Source organism: Microtus pennsylvanicus, chromosome 2 (genome assembly GCF_037038515.1).
Source record: "Microtus pennsylvanicus isolate mMicPen1 chromosome 2, mMicPen1.hap1, whole genome shotgun sequence".
Classification (NCBI taxonomy): Eukaryota; Metazoa; Chordata; class Mammalia; order Rodentia; family Cricetidae; genus Microtus; species Microtus pennsylvanicus.
This window is the reverse complement of record NC_134580.1, coordinates 14,427,416-14,437,842: the sequence shown is the minus strand read 5'-3', so window position 1 is coordinate 14,437,842 and position 10,427 is coordinate 14,427,416. Positions and strand designations below refer to the sequence as shown.

Genomic DNA, 10,427 nt, shown 5'->3' with positions numbered 1-10,427 from the left:
ACATATTTTAACAGAAAAAAGACAAAAATACAATAAACACGTAGGATGTATTTAAATACTGCGTAGTAGGGAAATTTATAATTTTGAACGCCTTTGAAAAAGGGGAAGAGGGGAAGCAAAGGGAGCAGGAGGAGGAGAAAGAAGGAGGAGAAGGAGGAGGAGAAGGAAGAGGAGGAGGAGAAGAAAAGAAGAAGAAGGAGGAGGAGGAGGAAGAAGAAGAAGAAGAAGAAAGAAGAAGAAGAAAAGAAAGAAGAAGAAGAAAGAAGAAGAAAAAAGAAAGAAGAAGAAGAAATGCCCCCAAAGGTTCAGGGATACAGCCCCTGTCTATCATTCCCAGATTAGGTTTTAGCTCCAGTAACCTTCTCCCCACTAAATTACATAGCTAATTTTAGCTAAGTTCAAACACACTTCTGTGATCTTAACACTGAGGAGGCTGAGGAGGCTGAGGCAGGAGGATCTTCACTCAGTTGGTTCCTGGGATGACACCATCTCAAACAAACAAGCAAACAAATACATAAATAATGCATTTAAAAGTGGAGGGAAGAAACGAAACAAAACAAGAACAAATGTCTAATGTCCCCAGACTGAGCTGAGGCGCTGGCAAGGTCTTCCTGATTACATTATTTTGGAACTGGTTTTCCCGTGGGAGCGGAATTTCTGCTAAGAAGCTTTTTTGGTGTGTCCAGTTTTAAAAAGAAGAAAAGAGGTGGGGGGCAGGGAGCGGGATTAACCTCATTTAGCAAGCCCTGATCCTGGAGCCTACACCACTGTGGGAAGAAAAAAGGCAGTGGGAAGCAGTCTTGAGCCAGGCTTCTGGCCAGCACCTAGTGACCTACCTTGTCTCTGCCCTTCTGGAAATGGCACTGCCCTTAACGCCCCAGTGTCCTGTGATATAGCCCTGGTCCCAGCAGCTCTACGATCCTCCTTGTTCCCGAGACTCCCCGGGACCCACTCCCCCACTTTTCTGTGATTTCCCACGCCGCAGTGTTCAGTATTTTTCCTTGGTCCTGAGACCTTTGATGACCCTGAGACCCCACTGTGTTGGGAACCTACTGCCCATTGGTACCCAACCGCCCCTGGGAACACACTCTTCTTGAAACTCACTAAGCCCTAGAAATCCGCAGTCCCTGAAAACCCACTCCCCCTGGGAACTCATTGCCTCGTGGCGTCTGAGCCCCAGATGCTCCGTGGACCACTTTATTCCAGTGTTGCGGGGCACGTTGCCCCGCGACCGGCTACGCGCCCGGCCCCTCCCGGTGCGCTCGCGGCCCAGCCCAGCGGCACGGCCGTTGCGCCCCGCGGCCCCGCAGCTCCTGGGGGAGCCATGTGGCCGGGCCCCGCGCTGCTGCTCCTGGGCCTGGGCCTGGGCCTGGGCCGCCTGCCGCCATCCTCCAGCCCTCGCGGGCTGCCGGGCGTGCTCAGGAGTGCCCCGGGGCTGGGGCAAGGCAAGGAGAGCAGCGTCCGGGGCGGTGGCACCGGTGGCCTGTCCTCGCGCACAGCCCCGCGCCGCGCGGGCCCTACGCTGCCCCATAGGTGTCCCTCGGGCGCAGCTGCGCGTGTCCTCCTGAAAGTCAACTCATCGGACCCTGCAGCCTCCACGGCTATGGTGTCCTGCCAGACGACCACCTGTACCATTCAGCAGGTGAAGATCAACAGGAAAGACCAGCGCGCTCCCCTCATCCTGAGCAGGAACGAGGAAGTCACCCTCAACGTCACCATGCTCTGGGACTGCCCTGAAGCCATGATCATTCGCAAGAATTGGTTGTACTTTTTGGTGGCCTCTGTGAATGACACACCTGACTGGAACCGACCTGTGCTCCTGCCGCAGGTGCGGGTGATGAAGTTTTCCTCCATCCACATCCCCAAATTAGCCCTGTCTTACGGGGTGTATGTGTTTAACTTCACGCTGTCCATCAACAGGTGGGACCTCACCTTGCCCCCACTGACAGACTCGGATAGTATCTACATTTGGGTTATAAAACGTCCCTTGAAGGCGATTCTTCTTCCTGCAACTGCCAAAGTGACTATGAATTTCTCTGATAAATTGATCCTGAATGGAAACATGTCCTATGACCCAGAGGCAGACATCCCCACACAGGGGCTCCGATTTTTTTGGTACTGTACCACAAATCCTATATACTATGATGACAATTACATACCAGTGACCAAGCAAGATGTCTGTCACCCAGAGCAGGATACACTGAATTGGCCTTGGGCAGTGGGCCCAGTACTAACCATCCCACCAGAAACTCTTAGGGGCAACGGCGTGTATTACTTCAGAATGGTAGTACGGAAACAAAACAGAACTGCGTTTGCAGATAAAACGGTACAGGTACTGAAAGGACTCCCGCCTACGGCACTCATTTCATGCATAGAAAATTGCGGCCCCAAGTTAGTCGTATCAGACCGATTCTCTCTGTCTCTGGATTGCACAGGTTGTTCCAGCCAGGATTTCTATAGCTGGTCCATCTTGTCTCGGTCAGGTCATGAAGTTATGTTTGACTGGACAGGGCAAGCTGTCACCAGGAGGAATGGGACGTTTTTATCTATAAAAGCATTTGCCTTTAGGAAATTTTTGGAACGCGGGTTTTGGGTTTCTCTGGATCTAGTATCTTGGAGTGGTGCAACATTGAATTTGATACATCCCTTTGTCATTAACCAGGGCCCCCAAGTTGGTAGGTGCAAGATCAATCCAGCGAAAGGGATTTCGATGGTTACTAAGTTTGTTGTTGAATGTAGTGATTTTAAGGATAAGAACCTCCCCCTTACGTATAAGATAATAGTAGCTGAGCTGGAGAGCACTGGCGAAATCAGTTCAGTAGAAGAGAATACACTGGGGGCCATTGCATATTTAGGGACACAGTCCACAACACCTGCCTTCTTTCTTCCTGTTGGCGTGATGGCGAGTCACTACAGTTTGAGGCTGTATGCTCAGGTCTACGACTCACTAGGGACTTATACTCAGGTGACTTTGCAAGCCACTGTACTGGTGCCGACTGTCAGGGACTCCCCGAAGACCGTTTTACAGCAGCTGCTCAATTTCACCACGGGACCGACGTCACCACTGTCTACTCTGCTTCAAAAGCAGGACTGGCTGCCCGCAGGCTACTTAATCTATGTGGTGGCTTCTGTCTTGAATAACATAAAGAGGGAGCCAGAGCTCCAAGATGAGAGAGCTCAGTTCCTGGAGCACCTTGTCAATCAGTCTTTTGTGCCCACCATGAGTACCCTGGACGAGATCTGCCAGGTGGTGATAGCGATCACCAAATTAACACAGAAAGCCCCTAACTCCAGTCAAGCATTTTCGGTGGGAGCCACATTACGGCTGGGGCAAGCAAACCAAGCTCTGCAAACCTACCAACGCAGGAACAAACACTTTCACACCCGGCACATTGAAATTGTGGGCACCGGCATCCTCACCAGTCTGTCTAACCTTCTTAAGCTGATCAGTCCCTACTACGTGTTCCAAGACCCTTTCTTTGTAGTTGAATCACTATCAGACACAATCCTGGCTAACAAGGTGCCAGGGAGCAAAACCACAGTACTGAGGACCAGCAACTTTAACATGTATGTGGAGAAAGCTGAAAATTCGCATACTGCTAGGGTCTTCAGAAACGAGACACGCTGCCCGGACTGCCTCCTTGCGACACTGACTGCAAGCAGAGTTCCCGGTCTACCTCCGAAGGCTCCAGTTTCAATGATGTTTTGTGAGTTCACCAATGACCCCTTTCCTTGGTTAACTTACCCAGAAAACATTTCTTCAGATGTGGTAGGGTTCAGAATGACAGGAGCCACAGATAACGGTAGTGTCATAGAGATCACACCCGATGTAGCGGAAGTGTACATGGCTAGAAAAGACTTGACCTTAGCGAGTTTTAACCTCATGGTGGGACCAGCCCATGAGGGTGCTGGGTTTTCAAAGATGACAACTGGTGGAGTTAGTTTTGAGGTGGACAGCAGAAGAACTGGGGAGGTGCTGATTCAAATTGTCACAAAAGTGACAGTGTTGTTCAAGGCCTTGGTATATGCAGGCAGTAAGGTCACCCCCACCAATTTGGTTGCCACTTTCCTAGTACCTCATGACATCCCCCCCACTGCCAAGTGGAGTGGCCTGTTTGACCCAACCTGTCCAGTCAAGAAGGCCCGAGTGGTTTGTCTGCCATCATCCTTGCTTCGAATCATAGCTCAACGCAGCCATTCATTCAAGTATAACATATCCGTGGTCCTGCAGGCACCTCGTTTTGTCTTTAGGCCCACTAACAAGCTAGTGAGAATTGCCCTCTTCATAGTTCACTGTTTGGACTTGTATGGGATCCAGGGTGATTGGCAAGAAGGCACCTGTGTGTTGGGTGAGAAGACCACATGGGAACGAGTCCACTGCATCTGCAGGAATGTGGGGCGGAGCCGGCGGCAGCTGGCCTCGGTCAAGCTGATCTACCATCATCTGCACACCCACTTTGTGACTGGTAAGGTGATCGTGATCCCCAACCCCGTGGATCTGCAGCTAACCATCATTAGAAAACTTAGCCAAAACCCCGCAACCTTCCTGGCTGTGCTCTTCATTATAATCCTGTATGTTATTTTTGCTTTCTGGGCCTTGCACAGGGATGTAATGGATCAGTATCTTCGGGACCATGTGGTAATACTGCCTGACAATGATCCTTTTGATAGCATATGCTACCTGATTACCATCTTTACTGGGAGTCGCTTGGGGTCTGGAACCAGAGCCAACGTCTTTATCCAGCTTATGGGAACAGAGAGTACCAGTGACGTGCATTGCTTAACCCATCCCTATTTTAGAACTCTCTACCGAGGAAGCATCAACACGTTCCTCCTAACAACAAAGCATGACTTGGGGGACATCCATTCCATCCGAGTTTGGCACGACAACGAAGGCAAAGCGCCTAGCTGGTACCTAAGTCGCATCAAAGTAGAAAATCTCTTCAGCAGACGCATTTGGCTGTTTATGTGCCGAAGGTGGCTCTCTGTGGACACCACTTTGGAGGCCACGTTTCCTGTCACCAACCCGAATGAACCTCTGAGAAGAATCGACTTCTTCCTCATTGACCTGAGCCATCAGCTTGGGAAAAACCACATGTGGTTCTCCGTCTTCACCGACGTTGTCCCCAAACCAGTCAACAGGCTCCAGCGGCTGTCCTGCTGCTTGGCCATGTTGCTAAGCTCTCTCGTTTGTAATATCATGTTTTTCAATCTGAACATAAATGAGCAAAGTGAATCCATAGAGGGGCGCATCATCAGGTCAATGATGATAGGAATCGAAAGTGTGTTGATCACAATCCCCGTGCAAATATTGATAACCTTTTTCTTCACCTATTCCCAGAAGAAACCTCAAGTGAGTCTAGACAAGGTGGGACCTCAGAAGCACCCCCTGATGTCAGAGGAAGGCATGTTCTGGAAAGAGCGACTGGACAAATGGCATGAACATGAAGTGAAGGCTCTCTCCAAAACAGCTACCAGGTCCACGTCTGCTCCCAGGGAAAAGCCTTCAAAGAGGGCCTTTAAGACCTCCCAGAAGAGTAAGAAAGCAGACAGCAAGGACCCAGACACCCAGAAGTCCAATAGGAACTTCAGTAACAGTAAGGGAGACAGTGAAGACACATCTTCAAGGGACTCCTTTACCCAGCAAAATACTGCTGAGCCCGTTAAAAATAAGACCCAGATTATCCTGCCCAGGTGGTGTACTTATATAGCCTGGTTTTTCGTGTTTGCCACTTCTGGCATATCATCATTCCTTATTGTATTTTATGGCCTGACGTACGGCTATGACAAGTCAGTAGAGTGGCTCTTCGCATCTTTCTGCTCCTTCTGTCAGTCTGTGTTCATTGTACAACCATGTAAGATTCTACTGTGGTCAAGCACCAGGACAAAGAACGCCAAGTACTGTAAAAACATCTCATGGTCCAGCAAGTACCATTACACAGAAATCAGGCTGCAGGAGGTGAAGATGTCACCAGAGGAGATGCAGCAGCTCCATGAGAACATGGACTACCTCCGAAGCTCGAGCATATACCAGCCCATCAGCGAAGACAAAATCCAAATACTCAGGAGGAAGAAGAGGACCAGGAGGAGGTCCCTCTTGTTCCTGAGCTACCTCGTGACCCACTTCATATTCCTGACCCTTCTCCTACTCCTCATTGTCACCCTGCGCCACAAAGACAGCTACTTCTATAACCAGTTCATTGGCCATCAGTTCTCCATGGGTCTCGCCACCGTGATGAAGCTGGGTGACATCTACACATGGCTCAACAGTGTGCTCCTGCCTTTGTTACACAACAACCTGAACCCAACGTTCCTTCCAGACGGCTCCTCCAAAATCCTTGGCCTTCCACTTATGAGGCAAGTGAGGGCCAAACCTAGCAACAAAACTTGTCTGTTGGCCAAGAAGTTTGCGCAGAGAAGCATTGCAAGAGAAATCCATTGTCACCCGCAGTACGGCATTGACCCAGAAGACACAAAACACTATTCCAGTGTTTGGAATAAGGCTGGCAAGCGGTCTACAGGCAAAAGCAATGATGGATTTACTTACAAGCCCCCTGGGAAGAAATGGGTGTATCATTCCTACGGAGTGTTAAACACCTATGGATCTGGAGGGTATGCCTTCTATTTCTTTCCAGAAGAGCAGATCTCCAATTCCACACTGAGGCTCCAGGAACTTGAGGGAAAGAACTGGCTTGATGAGATGACCTGGGCTGTGATTGTGGAACTGACCACCCTGAATCTAGATGCCGGTCTGGTGTGTAGCGTTTCAGTTGTATTTGAAGTCTCTCCTTTAGGGGTGGTCAACTCCAGCCTCTCTGTGTACTCCTTCTCGCTATCTGATTTCAACAGAGAAACTTCGGCAGAAACCTACCTGTATGTGGCCATCCTCATTTTCTTCTGTGCCTATGTTGTGGACGAGGGCTACGTCATTACGCAAGAAAGAGCTTCCTACTTAAGAAGTGTGTACAACCTGCTCAACTTGTCTCTGAAGTGCATGTTTACCCTGCTGATATTACTGTTCTTCCAGAAGCACCTCCTGGCCACCAGCATGGTCCAGCTTTACCTGACTCACCCTGGAGCCTTCATCCCCTTCCATGCTGTTTCTCGGCTTGATCATTCCATGAGGATCATCTTGGCTTTCTTGTTATTTCTGACCATACTGAAGACACTCAGGTATTCCAGATTCTTCTATGATGTGCGCCTGGCTCAGAAGGCCATCCAGGCCGCCCTTCCTGGCATCTTCCATGTGGCATTGGTGGTATCCATGTATGCCTTCATGTACGTAGTTTTTGGGTACCTGGTGTTCGGTCAGCACGAATGGAATTACAGCAACATCAGTCACGCCACCCAAACCATCTTCTCCTACTGCGTGTCAGCCTTTCAGAACACAGAATTTTCCAGCAACAAGGTTTTTGGGGTCCTGTTTCTATCATCTTTTATGCTGGTGATGATCTGTATCTTCATCAACTTGTTTCAGGCGTTGATTCTGTCTGCCTATGATGAGATGAAGCAGCCTGTGTATGAGGAGCCATCAGATGAGGCGGAGGCAATAACCTACCTGTGTGATAATCTAAGATCTGGGTTTGACTTTCTCACCTCCCGATCTAGGGACAAAGACCAATCCGAATTCTTGGTCGACATGATGTATGGGCAGCCAGAGAAAAACAATCGCCGGTTCCTGGGGCTGAAGACCAGAAACATCAATGGGAAGAAAATGGCTTACCTTGTTGTCTGACTGGTGAGGATTGGAAGGGCCACAAGCAAGACTGTCCCGAAACATTAGGTGTTTGTCAAGGGGACCAAAGAATGTCCTGATGGCTCGGTCATGCACATATCCACACCTGGAGTATCCCCGCTCTGGGCCCTGCTCTTGAGCCCAGAGCAGAGGGGAATATTGGGGGGGAAAGAGGATGGCAAGGTGGGATTCCCTCTGGATGGGATTCAGGGACTCCTTTGGTGGAAGCCTGCAGCAGTATGGAGGAGTGACAGCCACTGATTTTGAGACCCAACCTCAAGGGAAAGAGCTGGTCAGGTCCCATCGTGGATTTAGCCTCAGGCCAGCAGCCTCTAAGCAGAAGCAAACTGGCCAGTCTCCCTGGGAGACTCCCTTGCAGACCATGCCTGGGAAACCTCTCTCCTCCAGCCTTTCTGCAGGCCCGGGTGAGAGGGGGTCCAGTGCGGGGAGTGCCAGGACTGGCTTTAGAGTTTGAGGATGCAGAGATCAGAGCAGGGGACAGGGATCTGAAACTTCCCACTTAATCCCTTCAGAATAAGCATTTCTAGTGCACTTGGCAACAGTGTCTGACCAAGAAGCACAGCTGTTGCCAACAAAGGCACACAAAGGTCCATGTTTTGGAAACATGGTACCTGTTCTGAATATAACAATATGTGTCCGATGTCTTGGGAGTTGGGGTACATTTGTGACTGGGTAGATGATTTAGGAGGAAGGGAATGCGTTTCACTGTTCACGAAGAACAAAGGGCTAACAACTATTATATTGTTACCCAGAGGCATGCGTCTTTATGGTGACGCCACTTTAAGTTTTATATGAATTAAACTTGAGATTTCTTCTGTGACCTGTGCAGTGATTTCTGTGTAAGGGATCAAGGCGTATCTGTGGCTGCCTTTGAAGGTGAGGGCCAGAAAAGGAAACACACAAGCGAGGCTACGGCTGCACTAGACTCACAGCAGCGTCCTGCGACTTTGAAGACTCATCTGTACGACACTCTCTATTTTTTTTTTTTTGAGACAGGAGCTAACTACATAATTCTGGCTGTCCTGGAACTCACTATTTAGATCTGCCTGCCTCTGCCTGGTGGCCATGGCACATGCCTTTAATCCCAGCACTCGGGAGGCAGAGGCAGGTGGAACTCTGTGAATTCGAGACCAGCCTGGTCTACAAGAGCCAGTTCCAGGGCAGGCTCCAAAGCTACAGAGAAACCCTATCTTGAAAAACCAAAAAATAAATAAATAATAAAAATTAAATAAAATCCCAGCTCCCCCCAGTGCTGGGATTAAAGATGTGTATCACCATATTCAGTTTTATTTTAAAATTCATAGAAGTATATACCTGGAATCTACCCACGCCTACCACTCCTTCTGTACTTTCCCAAGACTTCCTCTTCCCACCTTCGTGCTGCCACCACCATCATCAACCTCATCCGAAGTCCCGCCTACTCTGGATGCGTTTAGGACCACGACACCTCTTTCCCCAGTAGCCGTCAGTTGCCAATAACTCCCGAGACAGGGTGGAGCCACAGGAGTCCCTCCCCCATCCATGCTGGAATGTTAACTGGCTTGGTCTTATCGTGTAGACTTGTACAGGTAAACTCGGTCGCTGTGAACTCATGAGGCCAATGGCCACGCCATGCCCAAAAGACAGCACGTCACAATGCCCTCCCCCACCATCCCTCTGCTCTTAAGTTCTTTCTGGCCCCTCTTGTGAGATGTTCCCTGAGCCTTGCTGGGGGTGGAAGTGTTACAGATGTCCCACTTAGGGCGGAGCACTCAACAGCCCGGCTGTTTTGTGTTGTACTGTACATTGCGAATGGCTTTGTTACAGAATCCCTTCTGCTGCCTAATCTCAAACTCAACTGGCACTTGCTTGAAATGGCAGGAGCTCAGTGATTCTGCCCATCTTCTGTGAGAGGGTTTTATTACATATATGTCATAATGCTGGCCATCAGATGTCTTGGAGATGCGTCTGGAAGAACAGCACAGCAACAGTAAAGAAAGGACATTGCATGGTTAGAAAACCCTCCCCAGAAGCTGTAGGGTTGGTTGAAAGAAAATCCCACACAGTCAAGGGCAGGCTGTGTCCCTACAAGCTGCTAGCCAACAAAACCGTTTAAATCCGAGAAACCAGAAAGGCAATTTCCACTAATGTTGGTTGCATGGCTAAATTAGGTGAAAACACATATATCGCAGGACATGGAGAAATTATGCCAAAACTGAGGAGGAGCCCACACTGCAGAGGGAGAATTACTGCCAATAGTCCTGCTTGGCTATGGATTTCATTACACGACCACGCCAGGCAAGGGGTGTCTGCTGGTGCAATAATGGCAAACTGGTGTGAATGTAGACGACACTGATTGGATTTAAGGCTCCCCAGGAAGGAACCCATGTTTGGAACTATAAAACCGGCAAAAAACTTGTGGCTGGAGGTCATAGGCTCTGGTGGGGAGAGTACTATTGTTTGGTTAAATACTTGTCTTTCTTACTCAGTTACTGCTGCTCTTCTTTTTGCAGTCAGTGGTAGTTAATGAGACTCAAAACCAGCCAAACAGCTGTAAATACCTATTCCTATGGCATCGCGGCCCAATGCCCAACCATAAGTGAAAGAAAGTAATCAGAGTTCTATGTGACCCCTTCCAAGGTTCAGGGAACATTATTCAAGAAGTGCAGAAATACTGGCCATAGAAAGAAGT

The 10,427-nt window shown here is 49.3% G+C and overlaps 1 protein-coding gene across 1 annotated transcript; it reads left to right on the top strand.

Annotated features, from left to right (window-relative positions):
- Window positions 1-1,324: 1,324 nt before the first annotated feature.
- On the top strand, window positions 1,325-7,735 carry Pkdrej (polycystin family receptor for egg jelly). The gene has a single exon (XM_075963524.1). It carries the CDS (start codon window positions 1,325-1,327, stop codon window positions 7,733-7,735), a length of 6,411 nt encoding a protein of 2,136 aa, XP_075819639.1.
- Window positions 7,736-10,427: the final 2,692 nt, after the last annotated feature.

Bases quoted from the DNA above. Each gene is read 5' to 3' on its own strand.
- Pkdrej (XM_075963524.1), top strand. From the start codon at position 1,325: ATGTGGCCGGGCCCCGCGCTGCTGCTCCTGGGCCTGGGCCTGGGCCTG.